A 26,585-nucleotide genomic window follows, 5' to 3' on the forward strand; every position below is an offset into this window, starting at 1 on the left:
GCATGGCTCTAACTGCATTTTCAGGTTTGTAGTGAAATGACCCATAGTTCATTGTTCACTGATCCACTCCTTGACAGCTTTAAATCAGAGTATTTTTCTGTTGGGTTTTTTTTCCCCACACATGCAAGCCGAGCTCTCTTTCAGTTCATCCTGATATCAGAGACAGGAATGTTACAAAGTTTACAGTCTAGTTTTTCAAGTGGAAAGAGTCTGAAATAAATCAGAGAGAAAGGTGTTGCTGTAAGAACCATTTGTTTCATGTGTTCCCCAGATTAACTGAGCTCTGTATCCTTCCATGAAAAAGACTGGCTGAAAATAGTCTATTTCCTATAAACAGAAACAAAGGAAATGATACAGTTAGATCACCGCTATCACTTTTACTTTCTGAGCTACAAATTTTGTCTTCTCTGCTGTGTCTCCTCAGCCATGGTAGGAACCGAAATACAGGCTATTCCAGTGGCAAGGAAGGCTGACAACCTCCTCAAAAGCTGCAGTGCCATTTCAGTCCGGTTGCTAAGGGATGCTCAAGCGTGATGTCATCTGTATCTTCCCTTCCAAATGAGCACATTGGTTTGGTCACAACTCCACCCCCATGGTTCACAGCCAAAAGTTTACGAGGTCATGTTCACTGTGGGCAGCGTGAGCCCGTGAGGAACTGTACCCTGTCCCATCTGAAAACTAATGAACCGTTTCTTTTTCCTGGAGGTGGGGCATCCAAAGTACTCGGTACCTTCAACTTACTAAGAAATGTGAATTGTTTGCAATAGGAAATAAGGGTGTTTGTCACTTGGAGGGTTTGGAAAGCATCTGTGGCATAAGATGGACATACCAGTGTGAGTCTCAGAATCACCTGTGAAAAAAAAAGAGTAACTTGAGTGAATTCAGAGCCTAGCTCTGACCGACTGAGAGTGAAACTGATGCAACATCAGAATTGTAAGCAGCAAGTTTTATCCATTCAGTTAGAAACAGAAAAGAATGGGATGTCATGAAGTATGTGTCTCAGAAGCATTTTTTCAACAGTTTCAAGATATACTCTTAAGAAAATAGTAACTCCAAAAACAGATCTTGCTTTTATGTCGTCCAGCCAATGTTGGTGAATTTTACAACAGTATTTCCTTGTCTCTTACCTATGCAGGTGTGAATATCTTCATGCACAGTAAGGGAGACTACCACAAGGAAAATGCATTAAAATATATGCAATTGTCTGTCTCATATACATATTAAAATAGAAAAAAGATACTATTTTTCTTGAGGTCCTTTTGAGTGATTCTATCAACAGGTATATATGTGAATCTTAAAAAGAGGGAAATTTATGTGTATAAGGTGGGGGAAGATTAAGAGACGTGCTTTTCAACAAGTTCTCTCTCACTTGCACTGTTATCGATACTCTCCTACTTTATATCTAAATCTTTTTAACCATTTGTAAATCAGGCTAATATAGTTGTCCTAGCTGGGAAGAGTAAAGTCTGCATAAATGATGCACTTCAGTAGGACTGCTCGACTGAGTAGAGTACATGCTTATTTACAGGATCGAGCTATCGTTACAAATCTTCCCTCAGTCATAGACACCAAGCAGTAGTTTTGGGGGCAAAAGCTGTGGAGGGAAAATGGAGAAAAGAATTGCAATGAAATTCCTCTTTCCAAAAAAATTAAGAGATCTGATGATTTTCATTAGAATGTAATAGAAGTTAGGCCAGTGGGACTGACAAGCCATTAACTAAAGTTATCAAGTGGACTGAAATGGATTACAGATACGTGAAACTCTCCTCTACACATCCCCCACAAGTATTCCATTGAAATATTATTCACTTTGAATTATCTTGCTGCCTCTCCTTGTGAAACAGCAGAATATTGTTTCACGCTGCCAGACCCCCTGCTCTTTTTCTGAAATCCTTAAGCCAAGATGCATGTTGGTTTCTCGGAGTCTTTGCACTTACTTTAGACTGAAAGAAAAAAATGCAGCAGAATCTGACGCTGTTGGCTGTTACATTCAGACACTGAAGGAATATCAGTGAATTTGAATTTCATCTCTAAGTGTGCACTCACAGTCTTCTGTGTGTAAACTCTTCTCTCCCATTAATTTAAACACTGCAGGGTTGAGTTGAGAGACATAAGTCTTCTAACATCTCTTACAGCCACTTTCACGTCTGTGGTACCTTGCATTTTTGGAAAATGGTTCTGCTTAACCTGCAGCAGAGTCCTTTAACACCTTATTTTGAGTATTTTCAAGCCTCAAATAGTTAGACTTTTATCACAGAGTCACTATGCCCATACATATAGTTATTTTATCTTTGTATTTATTTGTTTCTAAGGCTTCAGGTTCTTCAGAAAGGAGCTTTAATTTTATGGTGAGTTGGGGGTCAGATTTTGCCTGCACTTACCCTTCTGGTGGCAGGAGTCCTATGAAACTGAACTTCATGGGATTTTACAAGCTGAAAGCTAATGCGACTAGTTGCAATATGAAACACAATTCACTCTAAAGACACATCAGCAGCATTATGTTATTTAAACAAATGAAAAAGAATGAGAATGGCTAACGTGTTGGTATGCTCGCTCTTCCAATCAGGACAGCGCTAGAAAAAAATCACGGCAATCTGGTGGGTTTGTGAAGTACAGTTGGTGCCTTATGCCTTGTGTCCTGTCGTATTTCAGAAAGACCAAAAAAGTCTGTACGTGCTGAAAGGTTTAACAATTTGGGAGTTTCCTTTTTGTTTTCTATAGCTTTTTTTCACACTTTAATAACACTTGTAATACAAAGAGCTAATTGTTAATTCTGCTGTAAGCAACTGGGAGTTTTGTGAATTAGCTGAGCGTGTTTTGTCTTTTCAACTACCCCATGCTTTGTTCAACCTAAAAAGACTGAGGCACCGGGTGGATATTCCAGGAGGGCAGCAATTCCTGTGCCCCAGCACGGTGGCTGGCGGCTCTTAGAGTTCAAGCTCGCAGAGCCCGTCCTGGTTTGTTTTTGGGACAGGGATGGGTGTGCGCTGCTGGACAATGGCATTTACACAGCAACAACTCCTTGTCAGCAGATGCTTTGGCATATTTACTGCTCCCCTGTCCCTACGCTAACACTGCTCACGGTTCACCAAGATTGTAGCCTTTTGTATGTCTCCAGCAATAATTTTTATCTTGTTGGCGTATTCCTTCGTGTTTGGAGCCTGAGACAGGCTCCCTTCCCATCCAGCTGGGGACGTGGAGGGAAGCAAAGCCTGGAGGCTGGGGCAGGTATTCCCTGCTGTGTGAGGTGGCAGATACTGGCATTTCTGCATTCTCTTCACACCTGCGACCGTGAAAAGCTATGAGGTTTTATAATTTTTGGTCTGAATTCTGTTTTATTGAGCCCTTTATACCATGTATACACCACAGTTAAAATGTATTTGAATAATGTGTATTACATGGAAATGCTACAAATAAATAAAAGACCTATAAAGGACACAAGGAATAATCTTTGCTTCAGCTGAATCTGGGCATTGCTGAGCCAAGACTCTCTAAGGCATGTTAAAACTGCCTTGGCCTAAAACACCACCTGTAAGGGTCTCTCCACTGACTCCAAAGCTCTTAGGCGCTGCATACCCCAAAGTTGTGCCATTTAAAAATAGACTGAGAGTGCCAAAAACTCCTCAAAGACCAGGATTTGGTGGCATTGTTCCCTGTTGCTCCCAAGGTCCACCCCTCTTTCAGCAAGGGCAGCTAAATGGATGTGGCTGATGACACTGTGACCTTCCAGTTGTTTGCTCTACTCACATAATTATTTTACTGTAGGTGGTTCTAAATATAGTAACTGGGTGACGTAAGAAGGTGTGTTCATGGGAATAGCATTGTAGATATTGAATTTTGCAGGTGAGGATAAATAATTCATGGAAAACAAAGGGAATTTCACTAATCTCGGGAAGGTAGAGAAAAAATACCCGTGTATTTTAGGGAACCAGGTTTTACAAAGAGCAAAGCGCCAATCTCTGTTTTACAGGCGCAGCTGATAAGCTTGTGCACAAAAACTACTGTGTCATTTGTATAATGAAGTTTCAAAAAAATACCTTAGAAAATAAAATGGAGCTAGATAGCTGGTAAGCCCATACGTAGAAGCAATTGAATTAATCAAGTTGTGCTCCTCTGATCCACCCAGCATCATTTGGTAGCTTCTTTCCCTGTGTCCCACCCGGGGCCCTGGCTGCAGCCCTGGGGAGGGCTCGCCTGAACCCAGCGCCCCGCCGGCCGTGTTGTGTGCGGGGGAGCTGCCCAGTGCTCGGGAAATGTATTTGCCCAGAAATACCCACAGTGGGAAAAATTGATTCATGTGCATCAGAGTCTGCAGGATTGTTCTGTAGGTCACTAGGCGGATATTCAAAGTTCATCAGTTGAGAAAATGTATATGTATATACGTCTTTGGTACAGTAACTTCTGCAATAATTATTTTTCAAGTGTAGTATAAAGCGCCCCAGGGTGCGACTGTTACAACTTCTTTAGAATACTATGCATTTAACCCCCAACTCCGGCAAATATTTTCTCGCCCGCTTTCATCCCGAAAAACCCTTCCTAAAGACCACTCGCCCTCAGAGCCAGCGCGGTAGCCCACTCGTTCGAGTGGCTGCGATGCCGTTAGTTCCAGCACCGCCGAGGACTCCCAGCTTATCCCCGGGGGCTCCGGGAGCGGGGCCGGGCCGGGTGCGGGAGCGGCGGGGCCGGGGCGGCTGCGCCACCGCGGGGCGGGAGCGGGGCCGGGCCGGGTGCGGGAGCGGCGGGGCCGGGGCGGCTGCGCCACCGCGGGGCGGGAGCGGGGCCGGGCCGGGTGCGGGAGCGGCGGGGCCGGGGCGGCTGCGCCACCGCGGGGCGGGAGCGGGGCCGGGCCGGGTGCGGGAGCGGCGGGGCCGGGGCGGCTGCGCCACCGCGGGGCGGGAGCGGGGCCGGGCCGGGTGCGGGAGCGGCGGGGCCGGGGCGGCTGCGCCACCGCGGGGCGGGAGCGGGGCCGGGCCGGGTGCGGGAGCGGCGGGGCCGGGGCGGCTGCGCCACCGCGGGGCGGGAGCGGCGGGGCCGGTTCGAAGAGGGCGCCGGCGGCGGCGCGGGCTGACGCGGGCCGTCATGTGAGCGGCCCCGCTCCCAGGGTTCAGTGTGGGCCTCGCTTGCCCCACCCCACCGCTCCGCCGCCTCGGTGCGGCTCAATAGGGGGAAGGAGGAGGAAAAAAAAAAAAAGAGGGGGGGAAGAAAAAACATGCGGGAGAGAGCAGGAAAAATAAGACGGGGAAAAATCCTCCCGTGAGGGACACGTTTTGCTTGGGGGGAGAGACCAAACGGGCTGCCTTTTTTTTTTTTTTCTCCCCCACCCCCCCCCCCCCGTTCGCTGGAGAAGCCGAGAGGATTCAGCCGCCTGGAAACCTAATGTGAAAAAGCAGCAGCAAAGAGAGGAAAAAAAAAAATAAGAAAAAAAAAATAAGGGGGGGCTTGGATTGTACCCCCCCGCCCCGGTGAGGGAGGAAGGACCCGCGGCGGCCGGAGGGCGAGGAGCTGCGGCGCCCGGCGAGGGACGGGGACCCGACCTCCGCCGAGAGCCGGGGCTGGCCTGACCCCTCGGCGCGGGGGGAGAGGCGAGGAAGAGACGTTTCCCGATCCTCCCCGCCGAGGATTTGGGGAGGTTTCCGCGCCTGGAGCCCGTGCCTTTGGATCTAAAGAGGATTAATATTTTTTTTTTTTTTGGGGGTGGCACTGAAGCTGGATTTGTTCCTGTGCGTGCGGCGCGGGGGGGGGCATTTCTGTTCCCTCTAGAGGAGCCGTCGGCCCGGCCGGGGGCGCGGAGATCCCCGCGGATCGCTCCGCATCGGGCCCTGCCGCCACCCCCCTGCGGGGAAAGGTGCGCTGAGGGGATCGGCGCGGGGCTGCGCGGGGGGGCGGGGGCGGAGAGGCAGCTGCAGCTGCCGGGGAGGAGGCCCGGCGGAGCGGCAGCAAAGTCATCGCCATCGGCCCCCCCTTGGCTGGCTCCGCGCTCGGCTCGCTCCATGTCTCTGGCTCTGGGCAGCGGCCGCCACAGCAGCGAGTAGGGGGGGAGGAGGAGGAGGAGGAGGAAGAAGAAGGGAGCCCGGGAGAGTGCCTCCCTCCCTCCCTCCCTCCCCCCGGCAGCCCCGGCCGCCTCCAGTCCCCTCGCCCCGCGTCCCCTGCTTCCCCCTCCCCAAGATGGGCTGTTTAGGGAACAGCAAGACGGAGGATCAGCGCAACGAGGAGAAGGCGCAGCGGGAGGCCAACAAGAAGATCGAAAAGCAGCTGCAGAAGGACAAGCAGGTCTATAGGGCCACGCACCGGCTCCTCCTGCTGGGTAAGGGGGCCGCGGGCAGCGCGGCGCCGGGGCAGCGGGCCGGGGGCTGGCGACCGTCTCCTCCCCGCCGGGGGGAGGGCAGCGGGGAGGGCGGCGGGGCCGTGTACCGGCCCCCTGCCCGGGCACGGGGAGGCCCGAGGGAGAGGTGGGGCCCGGGGGTTTTGGGGGGGGGGGTGGTGGTGGTGGGGGGGTGGTGTTGAAGCGGAGCCGCAGGGCCCCACCCGTTCGTGCGGGGCCGGGGGGCGGCGGGCAAGCCCGCCGCGCCGCCGGGATCCGCTAATGGCCGGGGCGGTGGGCCCGGGGGCGCGGAGGGGAACGGTGCGGTGCGGAGGAGCCCGCCGGGCTTCCTCGGCCTGGCGGCGGCGGCGACAAGGAGGCGTCGGGCACCAAGTCGGGGGGCCCGGGGCAGGCCCCGCAGGTACGGGGGGCTGCGGCTCGGGGCCGCCCGCCGCCCGCGGGAGGCAGCGCCCCGCCGCCGGGGCAGAAAGGGGAGGCAGGCCGAGGCGGGGAGCGGGGCCTCTGGGCCGAGCGTGAGGTGGTGGCCGGGGATGCCGGGCCGGCCGCCGGCGAGGGGCGCGGGAGCCGCGGGCCCGAGGGGGAACCTGGGAGATAAACAGGGCAGGGCGCTGACAGGGGCCGCGGGCCTGCCCCGGGCGAGCCGAGCGGCGAGCGAGGCCGGTCACCGCGGCCTGGCGGGAGCCGGGGGGCCGCCCGCGGGAGGGGTCGGGGCTCCGCCGGCCCCGGTGTGCTCCCCTCGCCGGGGGCTGAGGCAGGGCTGCCCGAGGAACGTGCGGGCAGGCCGGCGAGAGGAGGAGGAGGAGGAAGAGGAAGGGAGGAAGTCGGGGAATCGTTTGGGGGAAACGGAGGGAGGATGTCGGTCCCGGAGGGAAGCGCGGCGGCGGCGTTGGGGATGAGGGAGCCCCGCGCCAGGGCCGGGCGGGGAGCGGGCGGCCCGCGGGTTTTGGGCTCGCCCTGCGTCCCTCGGCAGCTCCTCGGGCTCCTTCTCTCGCACCATTAGCGAAGGTACCGCGCGTTGGGAGGGAGGGGAGCGTTCGTAGCTCGGTTTCAGGTATTATTTCAGCGGTTCATTTCGGTTACCTATGTGTATCATGTTTTTCAGGAGATACCTTTAGAAATGCAGGTCGTGGCTTCAAGGAAGGGGATGGTCCAAAAGTCGTTATGGGAGAGAACGAGAAAATGTTTGTCAGACTCGTTATTTCAAATTATTTGAAAGTAGTGTTTTAAAATAAGGCACGGTTCTGAGGTCTCGGTTGTTGCTCACGCCGAGGGACTGCTTGTGCGTGTTATGCAGGGTTTTTAGCGCGGAGCAGAGGCTAGGCCTCGGTGAGCCGACTCAGTTCTGGTGTGAAACAACTGTAATTGGGGATGGGGGGAATTTTTGAAGGTTGTGAATTTGGAAGTGTACCCTTAACCAGTAAAATCTTTCAAAAACTAATTTGAAGAAAGAGGCTTAACATAAATGGAGAGTGGTTGGAACTACAGCAGCACCTGCAACACTGAGGAGCCTGCCAGGGCTCCAGCAGAAACCTTCTACCAGGATAATTTGGACTTCAGCTCTTGTGGAATGTCTTGGCCTTCCAGGTTTCAGTCTGAATGTTACATAGATCCATAGAAACCATTTGTCATCAGATGGGTTACTTTCATCAGAGGCAGAATTTCAGCAAACAGAAACACGATGGGTTCGCCTGCATTTTCTTTCTGTTTTCTTCAATTTTGGTGCCTGACAAATGGTGTACGTACTTGTAAATAAAAATTTGCAGGTGTTTAGGAATGGCTGTAAGGTCATCTGTGTGCAAGTTTTAAAGCGATAGTTCAGCTGTTGCAGTTTCTAACAGTCATGAATTGCGGACAGTATAACACAACTGACTGTTAAAAAATAAAAAAGCTCGTGTCCCTATTATTATGTTACGTTTACTTTGTAAGACACGTGAAATTTAAAAAAAAAGTGCTTTGGAAAGATTCCTAATATTTTCACATCATATTCAAATAACAACAGAGAGCTGCTAAATACGCTCAGGGGTTTATGCTACTCTTTGTAGGCCCCACCGCTGTGCACGTGCTTGTCCCTTCTGCCACGGCAGGCTCACTGAAATTAATGGAACTCTCCTTGGTGGTGAAGTTAAATGTGTGCATAATTATTGGTAGGAATAGGGCCGTAATGAGTAGCCAAATATAGATATAGACTTATTCAGAAATTTAGATGTAATACTTCATTTTGGTTCACTGGTGGTGTATTTGATCCAGAGAACCCAGATATGTCAATACTGAACTCTATGTGTTGATAGCAAAACCAACAACTGTCTCCTCCCCGTTCTTGGCCTAAGTGATGTAAAGATTTTGGCTCCCGATGCTTATAAATACGAGATGTGATTTAGAGTTACAGCTGAAATTTTGTTACTACTTATTCTGAATGGAAATAGGACTACGGCATGTGCTGCTATTGTGAATAATTCAGTTGTGAAGTGGACCTAGTCTCTCTCTTAACCAGAGTTACTCATTCTTGATTAGTGTTGCTGCCTCCCTCTGTTGCATGATGCAGTATGCCTGAAGAGACAGAGTGTGTATGTTATAAAATAGTAGTTCAGGGGAGGAGTGGTGCTTGCATAAAGAGTTGTAGATAAAAGCTGCTCTCTAAATGCTTACAAAACATGCGTGAACGAGGAGAAAGGAGTTAGGCTCTGGTATTAAGGTGATAAAACATGCAAGCAGGTTTTATGGGGAGAAGATCAGGACAATTAGGAATTCATGAGGGAGAAGGAAAGGAAGGGAGAAAGCAGAGGGGAATGCATCTGTCAGAAAATGAACTTTGAAATATAGCTGCTAAAATACAGTTTTGAACATGAGGCTCAAAATGGAGGCTTGTGCTGTCAGTGTGTGCTAGCAGAGACCTGGCATCCTATAAATACAAACGGTACCTCTGTGCCCATTCTGCCACAGACATATGTTTTCTGTTGTTGAGGCATAGGCTAATGAGAGGAATAAACGAGTAGCCAGGAGATGCGAAGTCTTTCTAAATTTTGCCAGGTTATGATACTACTCTTGCGAAAATGTGTTTTTATATAGAAAGCTACCGATCTGGCAGTGTGGAGGAGCTCAGTTGAATGCTGCTGTTCGAGTCCTTTTAGCGTGCATGGAAAAACGGGTACTATAGGCAGATGGGTTGCCCTGTGCACTGGCATCCGTGCAGCACGGCAGAAATAGCATACATCTACTTATGGAAACTGGAGTGGAGTGGGGTTTTTTTTGTACTGCAGGTATATAAGGGAATCAGAGGAGACCTGCGAGGGGACTATTTGGAGCATGCAGCCATAGAAGGTGGTCTTTGCGTCTCGTTGCATATGGAATTGATCTGGAACATGTAGAGAGGGTGGGAGGTTGCTTAGAAGACACAAATTAGAGGAGGTGGTTTCTGTAGCTTTGTGGGTGGAGGCTTAAAGGGGATGCCTTCCTTTTTCAGATGTGAGTACCTATGTATTTTACTTCTTGTGATTTAAGTTACAGTCTTTTGGGTGATGATAACTGTAGCCACACTTAAATATTTTAAGGATCTAAGAAGAATGCTTCAGTTTAATATGGGCTTCAGTCAGTCTTTCTCTCCATCAGATAGTAGTGACAAGGCAAGCAGATTTTGACATTGCCTATCTTGTTCTCTATAAAATGTTTTCCTTCCAAACCCTGCAATTTGCTTTTAACGTTGACACTGGAAAAATGGACAGTGAAGTGATCCAAGATTCAGATCTGACACATGACTTGAGCTGGGCATTTATTTTTAGCTACAACTGAAGTTTCCAGTGGCAATTACTTCTTTTTCTTTCGCTTTTCACTCTTGCACTGAGAAAACCAACTTTCTCAATTTTAAACTGAAGAAAAAATTCTAGCGTGTCCCTTCATCACTCATGCTTCCTTCTGAAATTGATTTACTTTCATTTTCTAGGTGCTGGTGAATCTGGTAAAAGCACAATAGTCAAACAGATGAGGATCTTGCATGTGAATGGATTTAATGCTGAGTAAGTACATTTGTTTTTTTCACTTTACAACCTACCTTATGTCTGTGTGCTGCATGGTAGTCATTGCTGCTGTTTTATATCTTGGTATTATTTTCTTCTTGCTACTGCTTCACAATCTCTAGAATTTGGATGCGTATTTTTAGATGAGATTAATAGGCATTAACTTGAAGTCATGGACCAATAATAAGTAAGAGCTAACGGTATAAAATGATTTATATCAAGGTTCAGTATAGCTGATTTGATTAAGGCTTAAGTTTTGTGGTTGGATTTTTTTTTAACTGCAGTTTCTTTCACAACATGGCTGACACTGATTTACCTCTGCTGTAGCACATTGATTCATACTGCTGTAAATGTGCCTCCTGTTCGTGTACAAAATGAATGCAATTTTCTTTATTTAGAGCAAGTAAGGCTTTTGTTTCTATTTCCTTGGAAAATGAGATTGTACTATGAAGTTTGGGGGTAGTGGGTCAGATTTTCTTCTCTCTTGTGTTGTGTTTGCTTGTCCAGAGGTTTGTGTTAAATAATGTTTCTAAAAGCTTTTCTTGGTTAAAATCTGTTCAATTATTTGATAGTTGTGGGGAGGGGAAGGGCATTAAGATTAAGAAGGAAATCTGTTATTTTGCCTGAGAAGGATTTGTGTTTGCTAACTTTTCATCTGACCTTGCTAGGGAGTAGGAAGAGATTCTTCTGCATGTTAGGTTATGCTTGCGTCTCTGTGTGTGTATACCAAAACCTGCTAAATTAATTCTAATTGAATGAAGGTGTTGGAATTTCAGAACTTATTCTCTGTGTTTAATTTCTTTAGATTATATTATTAGTTTTGTCTGTCTTGTGTTCAAACATAATATTTTTGATTTGGCATCCTCTAGCTTCTAGTGGTGTCATCTATTTTGTGAATCCTACCTTTTTGGGAAGATTAAGCTTTTACTAGTCTTTCAGTAGTTCTGTAGTAAGAATGTCTGAGCTAAAAGTTTAGCCAAGGAGCCTGGACAATATTTCTTCCTAATTCTTAAATGTTAGTTCAGGGTAAGGTACGCAGTCTTTCGGAAGAAAGTTCAGACTAATTAATAATACATTACATTCAGTGCTACAGGTTTTTAGCCCCTCTTTGTAGGGAATATTTTCGTTATCCAAGACAACTCTCTCTCATAAGAGCCCAGTCTTGTGTCCTGTTACTGAGTTGTCTCTGTCATTTTGGCTGCTCTTGTTACTAAAGACCTCTTAAAAGACTTGTGTGACTTAAAAGATTTGCATAAGTTGACTTTGATGTAGCAGCTCTCAACATTAGGTGCTAAGTAAAAAGTTGATCAATGAAGGTGGAAGTCAGAGATCCCTGGCACCTTTGTAAGTATGAATCCATTTAACCAACACAGTTCTAAGTTTTCTAAGCATGCAGATGCTCTTAAAGAGATGCTGCTGCTGTGTAATGAATGGTGTATTACATGGGTGGATAACCTTCTGAACCCTGCAAGCTGCATACCCAAATTTGTGCGGAAGCTGGGAGCCCAGAGGTCTGTTACACAAAGCCTGCAGAGCTGGGGAGGGACTGGGACACATGCTGGGATTTGCAGCAGCACCGTGTTCCTCGACTGTCTCACTCCTGCGTTGTAGGTTCGGGCTGAGCTGAGCGTGCAGCTGGATTCTAGGGCAACATGGCAAATTTGGCCTCAGGAGCCTCTGCTGGCTTCTGCCTTCTCATAGCGAGGGATTTGGATTACCTAGCAGCCCTGTGCCAGCACAGCCCTGCTGCCAATCACATAGCATACACCAGTGCGGGAGCCAAAGTTGAATTGCTGGGGAGCTGCCTGCATCTCAGGAGCCATAAGTTGTCCACCCCACGGCATATTGTCTTGCAGTCAGTCCTTTGTGCTTGTCCTTTTGTGAATGGTATGTATTGGAACTGTCTGGTGCATAAAATTCACATTTGAAAGTGGTATATATAAAATGTAGAAGAAATAAGTTACAGTGCATCTAGGTTTAGGTTTTTGTTGCCACAAATAATCAGTAGATCGTAACATACACTTTACATGTGGGAGAAGGCTGGTTTTCAGTGTTTTGAAGCTCTTGCAAGTTGCATATTAGTCCTTAAGTAACTTGTATTTTCTTCAAACTTCAACTAACTGCTCCCTGCATTGTCCTGCTTTCCTTGCTGTCCCTTTTGCCTGATTCATTCCCTTTTTGCCCCACTTACCTTGTGGAAAAATGATGGGGGATTCAGCTAACGAGAGAGATAGCATGGAGGGTTTTTTTCTGAAGAGTATGAAAAGTAAAGCATTACTTCTTTTACTGTTCTTATCAGTCATTCTAGAACATAAACTTGTTTGCATAGAACACCACAGTTGATATGATGAGTAATAGCAGAGAGGTTGTGAAAACTGTAGTATGCTGGAGATGAGGAAATGTATTTTAATATTGGTGTCCGTGTACATAACTGTAGTTCTGAATTATTTCTGTTGATGTGGCTTACTCGTGGTTTAAAAGAAATCCAGTTTAAAGTCCTGTCTAAAACTTCTTCGCCTTTGATTTGGTTGCCCTCTGATAATTGACATTTGAAGCAGAAAGAGGACACCTGTTACAAACGGTGTCTAATGTGCTACGAACAAGGGAATCAAACGTTTTTCTTCAGTGTTACTCACTGTTCTTAATTTCTGGTAACTAAACAGCATATCTAGTGCTAAATGCACTAGCTTCCTTCAGTGAGTGTGGCGATCTTTTTACTTGTTTTGTTTTTAGGATTCTGCTCCTAAACAGATGAAGGGGCAGTTGTCAAGTACGCTTAGGTGAACTGGCCTCACGTAGAGTTGTAGCATTTAACAAGGTGAAATCCGTGTAGTTCTACAAAACTAGAATTTCCTCTGGGACTCCAGTCCTTGATTGCTTTAGCTACTTAATTATTTGAGGAACTGTACAGAATTAAGAGTTCCAGGTAATTAATATGCTTAATAGTTAAGAATGATAAGGTGAACCTGATGGTGGTTAAAGTTCTAGCCAAGTTAACTAAAGACCTTTTCAAATTTTTTCGGTGTTATTTTTATAATCTGTAGTTGAGTTAGAGACAGAAATACTTTTTGTTGCTGTTGTTCCTGTTATGAAGGTGGCATGCGGGAAGTAACGGCGCTGTAGCATTGGTAAGCGGAGTAGAATATTGGAGAAGCAAGGCGTAGTCTACAGCACAGATTTTTCTGGATGGAGTTTTTGGAAGGGCTTAGCCTGCTTCCAGCTCTTGCAGGATGGCTTCAGTTGGCCATGCTCTCAACTGACATCTTCCTACAGCGATGTCATAAGTAATGGGAGTGTGGCTTCCCCACAGCATTCTTCCAGTGTGCCTCATCTTTAACATCGAAGAGCTGCATTTTAAGCGTAGTTAAGACTCTGTATCAACCAAATTTTCTACTATTTGCATTACTGCCAACAGCAGAGCCCCTTGTGATGCAGAAAGCGTTTAAATTTGGCTTGTAATATCAAGAAGCCTGTGACTTCCCTTCTTTCCCTTTCCTCCCTCCTCAACACTTCAGCTGTCTTTTCCTGAGGCTATTGTAGAGGCATAGGTCTCTGCTGTTGCATACTGCATTTGTGTGAACATCCACTGATAAAGCAGAGCTGAAACAGTCTCTTTTTGACCGCAGAAGTTCAGATGCCGACTTTTATGAACCAGAAAGGATTAAAAATTGGAAAGGGAGGAGAGGAGGAGTAAGGAATGTAGTTGGAAGAATTAATGTAAATGTATAGTTCAGGTTGAAGAGGGGGAAAAAACCCAACCCAGTTCTTTCCATGTTATCTGGAGGCTGGGGTTCTTTGCTTCTAAGACGATGGCCTTTCACTGACTTTTTAAAGTCATCTTTCGCCTCTGTGATCACTGTGGGTTCAGCTGACAGATTCTAGGGAGAGGGTCATTGTCACACACGATTTTAGAAAGTGGGAAATTGGCAAGGGTGATAGACAATTTTGAAGTGTCATGGGAAAAACTGACAAGCAGAAATATTTACATAGAAATAAATTGTTGAAATGTGACTTATAAAATCCACTACAAAGATTGGCAAATAAGGGGAATGTGCCTTTGTGATTAGTAAGTTTGGATAGTATTTATTATTCAGGAAGTCTTGAGGTAATAGGGAATTTCGGATAATGCTTCTCAGCCTCAGTTTCCCAAATGATGTTGTATACTGATGACTTTTTTTCTTAAACTGGTTATGTTGAAGTGTTGAATAGGAGTTTGTGTATCTGCTAAATCTGTTAATGATGATGGCAGAAGCAGAACTGAATAGCTTCATTTTCAAGACTTAGATGGCAAATATTTTTGCATTTGTCTTGTATTTTTAAAAATTATTTGGTCTTAGTGGGGAAGTAGGAAGGCCAGGTCACACTCTTAAAGGTTTGGAACTTCTTCTCTTTTCTTGCCTAGATTTGGTAGTTTATGAGGAAGGAAAATAGTAATTGATGATTATGCTGTCTAATCTTTTCTTTATACATCTTATCCACCAAAAGTGGAACTGCAGTACCACCATAATTTCACGTAAACCAGTAAATGATGTTGTCTAGTCACATTAGTCAGTGCCAATCTCTCTCGTGACTGAAGTGACTTCTGTGTCGGTAACTTTACTCTTCTGCTCTCTGATACTGTACTTTGTTTTCTAACTTTGGTCTTTTTATGTGTGTGATTTTATGGAAGGGAAGTTAATGTTATGAGTGAAGAAAAAGCATAATATTTATAACTAAATATTTTAAAATAATGAATTCCCTCCTAAATGCTAATATTAGTTTGTATACATAAATGTTGTTGCTCTGTTTTTATAGTTCCTTTAGGTTTGTATACCGGTACCATGTTTTTAGAATGGTCATATCGGTTCCTTGCCAAGAAACAAACTGACTTCATTGTATTTTACTCTACTGGCAACAAAAATAATTTTTCCTGGTGTTTGAGTAACAACAAAATTGGAGGGGGATGTGGTGGTTGGTGTGTGTGATTTCCCTTCCCCTCCTTTCTGTCTTTCTTTCTTTGTTTCCATCACAGTGTGTGTCAGGACACTTCTGCAGATTGAGGCAGAGGGCCTTTTTTTTTTTTCCTCTCATCTCCTGTTCCAGAACACAGACGAGATGTTGCTGTGCTGGAAAATTTGTTTGTACACTTCTGTTTGAGACTATGAAAAGTTCCATTCCAGCTGAACAACTAGTTACAGGTTTTGATCAAGATCTGTGCCGTGGAACGTGAAGTGAAGGTGTGGGCGGAGAGGGGAACAGGATATGTATTTTGGTCTGTTCTAGGTCTTGTCCTAAGAACTGACATAGTTGTGTAATTGAGTTTTGTCAAAAGACAAGAGTATGCCAACAGCAAATAAATACTGTGATTAAGAACTGAATACTGCATATAGCTTGTAAAAGTTTATGCAAAATGGTTATGCAATTTAAATATAGCTTCCATCAACTTGAAAGAAATGGGAGGTAATATCAGGTGACATTGAACAACCTAAGCAAACAAGATATTCCTTAATTGTTAGGATGTTTAGTGTTGTATTTATGTGCTTGAAATTATCTTTTCTTCAGAAATACTTTAATTTCTGCAAAGGGGAAAATTCCATTCTCTGGAAAAGTAAACCTGAACTCAGTGAAGCAGCTTTAATATTCCATTATGTTATAAAGACAAAAAGAAAAAAGTTTCCAGTTTTGGGGGTTTTCAACTGTCTTGTGGTATCTTGTCCTAATATATGAGACATTCTCCATTAGGAACATGTGCAAACGTTTTGCATTTAGATTTACTACTCAGGTGTGATTTTTAAATACTGTAAGATGAGTTTTCAGAAAACTCTGATAGTTTATAATACCTACACTGGGCCTTATTTGGCAAAGAGTATTAACATACCGTGGTGCTGAATATTCTAATGGTCAATGGAGTAACTCCTTTACCTTGCTCAGAGGCATTCTGAAATCAAGCCATTAAAATATTTCCATGTGCAAGTGAAATGAATTTTTTTTTCAGGGTGCAAAATGATGTATTACAGAAAAGCAATGCATGAAGGAATCTAAAAGTTTAAAAGCTGTCTGGTTTTAGATGCTCGTGGTAGGCTCAGGCTAACCATAAGTGGAGAGGTGACAACACAGTATTCAAAGAAAGCATAGACTTTCATTTTTACATTATGCTTTATTTCCAACTGCCTGTGTTTTGTGTTTGCTTTTTCAAGAAACTCTTACTTAGGTAAAAGAAAGAAAGTGAGAACTGAACATAAAATTTGATTTATTTTTATAATTGCATGGGAACCAGGGTGTTGCTCATAGCAGAGCATACATCTTATCTGCATTTACTGGTGGTGGGAAATGTTGAATTCTCCTAGCAAAGCAGTATTTAAACAACCAGTTCTATATTGTTGCATGTTGAGAGCTCTCTGTCCTCTGAATTACCATTCCTGACCTCACGACTTGACATTTGTGCTTTCAGTTAAATTCAGTTAAATCTTCTGATTTTAAAAAAAATTACAAAAAACCCAGTAGTAAATTCGTCCCTTAAGCTAAATTTGCTTACATTGCAGACATGATTTGGCATGTAAAGGGACTGGCCAAAAATATGGCAGTAGTTTTTATTTGTTTTGAGGTTTAAATTTCACAAAAGCTTTTTAAGTATGCATAGGCAGCTATCCACTTAGTAGAAAGCTTTATAGTTAGAGTTGTAGAGAGCTTGGAGGGTGACAACTATGAATAGTGGAATAAGCATGGGTGATGTAATCTGAGAAGCAAAAGAGAGAAGGGAGCTAAACACTGACTATGTGGAAAACATTGTGAATGGATTTGGGAGGATTTTGACTTTTGGTGGTAGATACGGGATTTTACCCATTAGTTTTGTTAAAAAAATATTAAACCCTGTTTTACAAAATTTGCAAGTTTTCTTTTACCTTCTTAAAACAGAAAATAAACTGTTCTATGGGTAGCTGAGCTAATGAAGTCTGATTTCTGAAACTTGTTCTGTGTCTCCCAAATCTTCTCTGCAATAGTCCCTCCCAGTCCCCTACAGCATCTGCAGTTTCTCCCCACAGGGCATGTAGTTTTCCAGGTATCTCCTGTTTCCTCCAGCCCATGCAGCCCTTGTTCTAGCCCATGGGCCTGATGTTCCCTGCAACACTGACCCCTGGATCGTCCTGTCCTTTATCTTCCTTTTTTCTGCTTTTCCTGCTACCTGGACAAAGTCAACACATGCTGTGGCTGGTGTAGATCTACATGAACTCTTCCTGCTTTTCCTCACTGGAGCACTAATTTTGGTCTCTCTTTTACTCAGCATCTGATTTTCATTTCTGGAAATTAATCTTTGCAATGGCAACTCTTCAAGTTTGGTTGAAGTTGGGCAAAAGTATCTGAGAGAGGGTGATACTGAGAGAAAACAGCTAAAAGGAGTCCTATTCTTCCTCAATTCACTCCAGACCTTTTTTGAAATATTTTTACCCTGCACATTCATGAGTTAAAGAAGAAGTGGTGTTTTTGCTCCGTTTTCTTATCTTAAGCAAACATCTACTAGTATAAGCCAATGTATCATATTCTATTTAACTTGTTATTTAATAAATCACAAACTATATTAAATACCCCCAAAAAACTTTAGATAACTTAAAAAATATAATTCTGTATGGACGATATCTATATTCGACACTTCAGTGTCCTTTCTGAAAAAAAGTTGAGTATATCAGGTTTTCTCCAATTCTTCTCAAGAATTAGACCCACAGTGTGATTACCGTTTCTCTAGCCAGTGTTGCAGAATCAGTACTATGTGAAGAATTTTCTACAACAGTATCTCACTGGATTTCTTCTTGTCCCTTATATTTTGGATGGGCGGACTGGGCAGTACTCTGATTTTCCCAGTAAAAAATGGTTTTACTAATGTCTCCAGATGGATGCTTGAATTACTTTATATATGAACAGAATACTTTTAATCATCTTAAGCTCATGGAAGGTTACCTTTTTGGTATTAAAACTATACTTTCACATTATTGCACTCCTTGAAGATTCCCATTACTTTGTTACATAGCTGTGTTTTATCTGTTGCCAGTCATTCCAGCTGGGGACATTTTTTCACTTTCATTATGCTAAAACCTTAGTGTGTTTGGACCATAAGATATAATTTATAATTAATAAATGCTGTGCCTCTCTCAGCTCCGTCTAACAATCCAGATAGGAGTGTGTCTGGGGTAGGTTGAGTAAGAGCGAAGATGTGTCCTGTTGTTTCTCTTCTCTTGGGCTGGGGGAGCAGGCTTGTGGGGTTCTGAGGGATTTTTTTGAAAATGAAAAACCCTACTCTTGTTCCAGTTTTGTAAGCATCCTTCCCGAGTGTCTCCTAGATCAAGGCAGGCAGGCATAGCTAATGCTCTGAAGTAAAATCCAGCAGGCAAATTTATCTCTATCTTTATTTTTAGATATATTATATGTGTATTAGGGTTGCCCAAGTCCCATCTCTGATGAATAGCTGAGATACAGAAATCGCTCAGCTTCATCTTGGTCATTCAAAGCTCTCAAGTTGAAATGAAGGAATTGCCACTGATGAGGGTTGGTTGTTTTTAATGACACTTGAATCCTGATGTTGAAAATAATATGCCCTCCATTTTACTTTGACAATAGAATCTTGAGTTCCTAGTAAATGCAAAAGTATTCAGGATACAGTGCAAATGTAGCTGCACCAGCTTTTAGTAGTTCTTTCTACAACTGTACTCTAATGTAAACATGCAGTTAATTAGAATTACTTGTTTACAGATGAGCTTGCTTACTTAGAATGAGCAATATATTGAAGTATGTTTTTGACAGCTACGAGGCAAAATTATCTGCTTTTTGAGGAATGTAGTAGTCGACTGTCTTGATGAGATGTTCTCTTTTAAGGGTTTGCTATTACAAAGGTATGAGAAAGCTTGTGACCTACTCTATTAGCTACCTGTTGCTGACTGTATTCTCCAAAGGGCTATTTAATAAGTCATTGTGTTCACTTGTCTTTTTAGTTAAGGCACCAGAAAATAATCATCTCTCCCAGCTGCACCCTTGTAGACTCCCAAGAGTGGTGGGTGAACTAATGGAGCAGGCAGAGGTATGCAGTATTTCCTTCGGAGGTTTAGTGTAGTCCCAGCAGATGTTACATTTAGCCTTGAACGGCAACTTCACAGCTAGCCGGGGGATTTACTATTGTCTTCTTAATCACTGTGATTTAAATGCTCTCTTCTCATCTGTAGGTCTAGGTTCATAGGTACACTTTTGTTTCCTTCAAGTTAAGACATTTTAATTCTGTTTTGCCAATACAGTCATCTATATAATATAAATTAGAAAATGTTGCAAGGAAATGGGTAGCAGTGAAGTAGGTTTCTTAAGTTTGTAATGAGAAAGGATGCCTTGCTCATGTCTTGCTTAATTTTTTTTTTAATAGAAAAATGCATAATGGGACCCTTAGCACAGTAAGTTCAGAAAACTGTGTGTAACACCTTTTTTAACCCTGATAATTTAAATATCTTAAAAATAAATATGCTAGCTAGATTTGATGTAATGTGGCATTACTGTGGAAAAAACAAATCGGTTTCATGACTTTCACTTTAATTGCATAACAGTGATCGGCATAGCTTCACATGTTTTGTGTTGCTTTTAACAGATTAAGACCATTTAAGAAAAAGATGAAAACTTACAGTTGTAGTACCTTTTCTAATAAACAAAAGAAAATAATCATAAGGACATAGCCATTTGCTGAAAAGATTTTATTAAATACCTTTTTTTGTTTGTTTTCTGAAATGACACTATCATCACAGCACTGCATTATTCATGAAAAAAACTGTAAGCACAATGCAAAGTTGAGGAAATTTTTTTCTTCTTTAGATGGGTGAGAAAACTGAAAGGAGAAAGTCTCAGTTAAGTACTCAGGGTTCTTGGGAAAGCTAATGATACTCTGACCCAACCTACTCTACAAGCCCCAAGCCCATGCGCAGGTCAGGAAGAGCGGCTCTTGTTCTCCTGTCGTGGCCTATCCTTTCTAGGCTTCCAAATATTTGACTAAATAGTGGCAGAGGTCAGAGTCAGTAAGATTTTTAAGTTCTCTGATACTTTGTCTCAATGTATTTTGCAGCAAGCCTGTTACACAACTTTCTGGAAGATTTGCCTTATAGGGTTGTTTGGGGGATTTTGTTGTTAAATCTCTATAGTGTAGGAAGTTACTGAATTTTCAGAGCTGGGTTTTGAAGCATACTAAAATAGATGCCTGTAAATTAGATGTAACCTTTTACTTTTCGTATCTAAAAATGATTAATGTTGTTTCAGAATAGTTACTCGTAGGAACACGTTCTGCTTAAGCTGAACACTGTAGATAAAAATACGTTCCATAACTTACATGTAAGACACTTAAAAATTGCAAATGTAACTGTTTTGCCTTTTAGGTTTTTTGAACTGAGAACGGGAGGGAACTGTGTCGCTGGAGTGTAATTTCACCAGGCCATGGGAACTCGGGATGTTCTGTTACTGCCTCTGTGTTTTGCCTTCACTTAATTGGACAGTCTTCATTTTATGTGATTGCATCTTATGCAATCATATATTTACTTTCCTTAGGTTTATCACTGAAGAACTTCATAGCGTTCTGTTACCTCAATATCTTTTTGACACCACTGGAAAATAAGGGGCTAGAAAAAAGTAAAAAAGACTGACTATAGTAAAGCATTTCTGTTTATTTTGCACAATCATAGGTAGGAAGTCAGAAAAAACTCTCTGAAATAATGTAGGCAACATACTGTGTGGCTCTTTTCCTCACAATTCTATTCATATTTTGGAAAACATAAAAAGAGCTCTCTGAAAGGGGGAGGGAGGGAAGGAGAAGGGAAAGTAGACAGAATTGATAGTCTTAGGTGATGGCCATAAGTAATATTTAATACGCACACATTATTTTAAAATAAAACAAAACAAAACAAAAAGGCCTACTAGATAATACTGCCCTTAGATGGAAATAGAAGATTAACCCAGTTCAGTCCCAGAATAAATTTTAAAAATTCACTTCTCTCTGGGATTAACTTCAATCACCTGAGACCTCTATTTAGTTAATTAAAATTAATAGATTCCATTCTGATAATTTTGGGCGATATGAAAACAGTAATTTTATTAACTTTATTTTCGATAGTGTTGTTTGGGTGTAGATTTATTACTGAATGAAGAACGTAAAATGATAAATAGTTAGGTAGAGTAAGCAAAAATATTCTGTATACGTTTTATTCTTTACCAAAAAAGTACGTATCCATCCTGTACAATGCTGCAAGCAGAAGAGGAAGTTTAGCATCTGTGAGAAGGGCGAATATCAGGATAATCTGTTAGAATATGGATATTTTAAATAAATATTTATCAATTTATTTTTAATAAATAATGGACAAGAATCCCAAAGGAACTATGTGAGAAGCTATGGGAAGCGCTGTCAATTTCTTTATTATTATCAGAAAAAGGGGAACAATTCCATTGCCTAATGTAATTGCCCAGATGTTTGGCATCAAATATTTGCATTTTATTTTATTGTTATTATGGTTTCTTGCAACAAGGGTGTATGGGAAGGATGTCATTAATGGTCAGCTTAGCTTCAGGTATAGTGAGATCTTGTTGCATGAACCTGTGCCTTTTTGGTAAGATAGTAGATCTGATTGATAAAATCAACTGGTTTGGTATTTGATGTAATATCACATATTTTAATCTTAAAAATTGCACTGTATGAAATTAACAGTGTGTATATTAAAGGAATGTAAAAGCTGGCTTACTGATAGATCTCTCAGTGCAGTGGTTAATAGAGGCAATGAGTGGAACCACTTCTTGGAAAGCCTCCAGGGAAAGAGTGGTTACATATATAAAATTATTCCTTAGATTGCTGGCCCAATTCAACCTGAAGCCCCTCTCTGTGAACTGGCTGTGTAGTTAATTCTGGGAAGGTCAGGTCACTCTTTTAGGGTGGCCTGAATGACATGTTTTAAAGTTGTACTTCAGAAATTTGTTTTAATGTAGCTGAATGTGAGAGAGTCTCACAGGAGTCAGAATGTAAATTTGGAAAATTGGAAAAGGACTTGAAACTCAATTAGTTAATTACCTTAGTATGGTGTGGGTTTTTTTTGTTTTGGTGGCAAAAAGACAAATGTAGGCTTGGATGCCGTAAAAAAGGGAAAGTGAAACATAAGTAATAAAGTGGACTTCCAGCAGTGATAAGAGTGATATTAAAATAGTATATCCCATGCTGGTGTCTTCACTTCATGAAGGATGTGGAATTACTGGGAAGAATTTAAAAGAGAGGCCACAGGAGTTATACAAGGTTCAGAAGCAGGGTGTCGAAATGTGATTTCATTGCCATGTAGAGGAAATGCTATGTGAGAAAGATACAAAAATGAAGGCAGGCGTGAGGTTCACTTCCTTAGCATTAGAAATACTTTAATTGAAATAACCTGTTGGGGATGGGGAAGCCTCATTTGAGCTCTCTCAGGGATGAACAGGTTTATTTTCAAACCTTATTTCAGTCCAGCTTCTGGAGATCCAGCTTTCCTGATGCAAGTATGCATGGTTGTGGTGGCCACTCTGGCCTTGGAAAGCACAAAGCCGGCTTCACGTGCTGCAAATTACCTCCTTCCTTCTCAGCTATGGACTTTTGTTTTTGCTTTTATTACTCTGAACGTCATTATGGTATTTGCAGTTCCATGCTGGTATTTGAAGCCTTGAAACCCTGGAGTCCTGTGTTTGCCTGCAGGCATCAGAGAGGTGGGGAAACACAGGGGTTGACTTTTGGTTTTGTTTTTTCCTTGTAGATAGCTTGCTAGTTGTGTTTTGTCACTGTTTTCACTTCCTTCTGAAGCATCAAAGACTGGGCAGGGTCTGAGGTAATGTTAGAAGATCCTCTTTTGTGCCAGACTGGTTGATCCTTACTCACGTGATTCAGATAAAGTTAATTCAAGAGCCTGAGATAAGAAAGAAACTCTTCCAGTAGGAACTGTTAGGTGTGTCTCCATTTTCTGCTGCGTAAGGCTTTTTGACCTCCTTGAATTATTAGGGCAGACTTTTGTACACAGTTCTCTGCCATTGCAGGAATCTTGGGTGCTCAATCTCATCTTGTTTCAAATTGTGTCCTTCAGGAGATTGTTTCATTTGAAATTTCAGCTTGCTGATGGAGAAGCACAGTGGCTTATGGTACACTGAAAGTCAGACCAAAGTATTCATCTATCCTCTCTGGCCTAAAATTCTTCAAAATACTAAATGTCTGTGTTACCTGATTGTTCCTTGCTGCACCAAACTGGTAACCCAGGCACTAGTCTCTTCTGTACAGTCAGATGCGGATGCACCTGAGGAAGTGGCTTAATGGGTTTAGTGGGACTCCGTGATTATGGATATCTGTATTTTGAAAGAAATAGCAAAACTTCACCTTAGTGTGGATAATTCAAATTGGTATAGTTTGAGTGCATTAGTATCTCTTAATGAAACCAAATATAGTTCTCTTCAATTCCATTCATTCTGGACCTTATCTCTCTTTCTGATATGTCTCACTAGTTGCCAAGCAACCTCAACAGTAGTTCTGCACATCCAGCAGCATTTTAAAAAAAAAAAGTGAGTAGTTGTTGCTGAAAATACGATGTCTTCTGGTGCCATGAATGAAAAGAATTATGAGAGGAAAAACTGGGGGGTGGTGAGTTTGGAGCTGATGTTCTGAAAAAGCTAATAATATTTAGCACTTAAGTAGTGCTTTCTATTTTCCAAGCACTAATCAAGCAATCGTAATTGTGGGGCAGTCTTGTTTAATATCTTTATCAATGATCTGGATGAGGGGATCAAGTGCACCCTCAGTCAGTTTGCAGATGACACCAAGCTGGGCAGGAGCGTTGATCTGCTCGAGGGCAGGAAGGCTCTGCAGAGGGACCTGGGCAGGCTGGATGGATGAGACAAGGCCAGTTGTGTGAGGTTTAACAAGGCCAAGTGCCGGGTCCTGTCCTTGGGTCACACCAACCCCAGGCAACGCTCCAGGCCTGGGGCAGAGGGGCTGGGAAGTGCCCGGCGGAGAAGGCCCTGGGGGTGCTGGCTGACAGCCGGCTGGGCATGAGCCAGCAGTGCCCGGGTGGCCAAGGAGGCCACCAGCCCCCAGGCTTGTGTCAGCACTGGTGTGGCCAGCAGGAGCCGGGCAGGGATGGGGCCCCTGTGCTTGGCCCTGGGGAGGCCCCACCTCGAATGCTGGGCTCAGGTTTGGGCCCCTCAGAACAAGAAGGCCCTTGAGGTGCTGGAGCGTGTCCAGAGAAGGGCAGCGGGGCTGGGGCAGGGTCTGGAGCACAAGTGTGCTGGGGGGCGGCTGGAGGAGCTGGGGGGTTTAACCTGGAGAAGAGGCGGCTGAGGGGAGACCTTATCGCTCCCTACAACTGCCTGAAAGGAGGCTCTAGTGAGGTGGGGGTTGGTCTCTTCTCCCAAGTAACGAGTGGTAGGAGTAGAGGAAATAGCGTTAAATTTCACCAGGGCAGGTTTAGATTGGGGATTAGGAAAAATGTCTTCACTGACAGAGTGGTCAGGGTTTGGAACAGGCAGCCCAGAGAGATGGGGGAGTCACCATCCCTGGGGGTGTTCAAAAAACATGTAGATGTGGCAAATCAGGGCATGGTTCAGGAGGTCTGGGGGTGTTGGGTTGGCAGTTGGACTTGATGATCTTAGAGGTCTTTTCCAACCTTATTGATTCTATGATTATTAAAGACTATTTTTCTCCTTTCAGTGAGTGAAGCAGAATTGTTTATGCTTCCTAGAGCAGAGGGCAGGATTTAGTCCCAAGAGGGCAGGGAGTTACTTTAGTATATACATTTCTTTCTCTAACCTCTGTTGACTTCCTGTGTTTCTAGTTGGGCTGCAGATAAACTGGAAGGTTTTAGAAGATGTTTGTGTGTCTGCTGATACATAGCTATCACTATCTATTCATTTCATGCTGTTGTGCCTGCAGTGTGTTGCATTTCATTAAAATATTTATCACCTGGAAGGCCTTCCAAACTAGAACTATGATAGATTTTATGTAGGTCCTTTATTACTTGGTAATAAGCATTCTAAATAGATAATTGCAATCTTTTAATATATAAATATAATTATAAAGATATATTTTTATATAAACATATTGCTTATAAAGCAGTAAATAGAGCTTATTTTTATATTCTTTCTCCTGTGTGAAATGTGGTCTGAGCAGCAAGCTACCATACCAAAGGATATCAGAATGAAAATGAAATCTGATTTGGGAAAATTATTCTGGGTTTAGATTGTTACACTTCTATGATAGCTTTGTTTTAGTTCAAAAAGAAAACTATTACATGTAGAATGACTAAAACAACATTATTGAGGACAAAAATAAGTTAGTATCTGATTTAAGATTGCCTTAATTTGAGTTCGTTTTAATTCAGGACACCATTGCCAATGACTGCCTATATGAAAAGGTGGTCTTAAATTCTGTAGCTAACTCCTAAAAAGCAGTAAGTAGTTCTAAAGCAGGTTCTGACACTGTGAATGCTCACTTTGCCTCAGTCATGGTCTGTCTGGAATTACCGAGTTGTGTGCAATTAAACTATCCCACAAGTTTTGGTTTGGAGGACTGCTGGTCCCAGTCACAATTTAGTGCTTTCCTTCCTGCTCAGGTTTTTTTGTTTTGAAGGTGGTGGTCTTAGAAACATACTTGTTCCACCTCTGGGTGAGAGTATTAAAAAAGGGATGTACTGCAAATATGTCAGAAATGGGGATACGTCAAGCCCCTGGTTGGATTTATACACAAACTAGGATGTGTTCTGAATTACACATCCAGTGTACATGGAAGACATACACGTTGGACATGCTTCAGACATAGCGAGGCTTTTATATGCAGAGTGTTTTGTGCTAAGTCTGTGTTTACACACTGGATGTCCCCATAGGGAGTTTTGTCAGGAGGCTTCCATTTTGCCATTGTTCAGGATAAAATGAACAAGAATAAGGAGTATAATATAGGAGGCATTTTCTGTGTGATGCAGATAAACACAAAAATGAATGCTCCGTGTGCAGATTCACAGCTTATCGTTGCAAGGCGACTTCCTGCTATCCTGCTTCTGCAGGAGTGTAAGATGTTTTAGAGGTAATATGATACTTTAAGCTGTTACTGAGAGAACGTATACACTTTGAATTCCAGTCTGTATGTTCACCGTCTGCATCACAGACCCAAAGGAGTGCATGCCTGAGAAGAGGGGGATTTTGCCGTATGTTTGAGAGGGGTGGTACGTTATTCACCAACTGCAGTTGCAGTGAATTTAAGTCAGCTGGTGGTAGGT

General features: G+C 43.3%; 1 protein-coding gene across 5 annotated transcripts in view; it reads left to right on the forward strand.

Annotated features, from left to right (window-relative positions):
- The window catches only part of GNAS (GNAS complex locus), a 161,433-nt gene that overhangs the window by 53,287 nt on the left and 81,561 nt on the right, over positions 1-26,585 (forward strand). The window contains exons 1-2 of one of the 5 annotated variants that reach the window (XM_064465316.1): positions 5,089-6,304; positions 10,260-10,332. In XM_064465316.1, the coding sequence (XP_064321386.1) occupies positions 6,166-6,304; positions 10,260-10,332 (212 nt within the window). In that variant the 5' untranslated portion in view covers positions 5,089-6,165. Of the gene's footprint in view, positions 1-5,088; positions 6,305-6,387; positions 6,450-6,551; positions 6,723-7,189; positions 7,328-10,259; positions 10,333-26,585 lie in introns of those variants that run through there. The other 4 variants (XM_064465319.1, XM_064465317.1, XM_064465318.1 and 1 more) reach the window with 4 other exon arrangements.

Source organism: Phalacrocorax carbo, chromosome 14 (genome assembly GCF_963921805.1).
Source record: "Phalacrocorax carbo chromosome 14, bPhaCar2.1, whole genome shotgun sequence".
NCBI classification, from domain to species: Eukaryota; Metazoa; Chordata; class Aves; order Suliformes; family Phalacrocoracidae; genus Phalacrocorax; species Phalacrocorax carbo.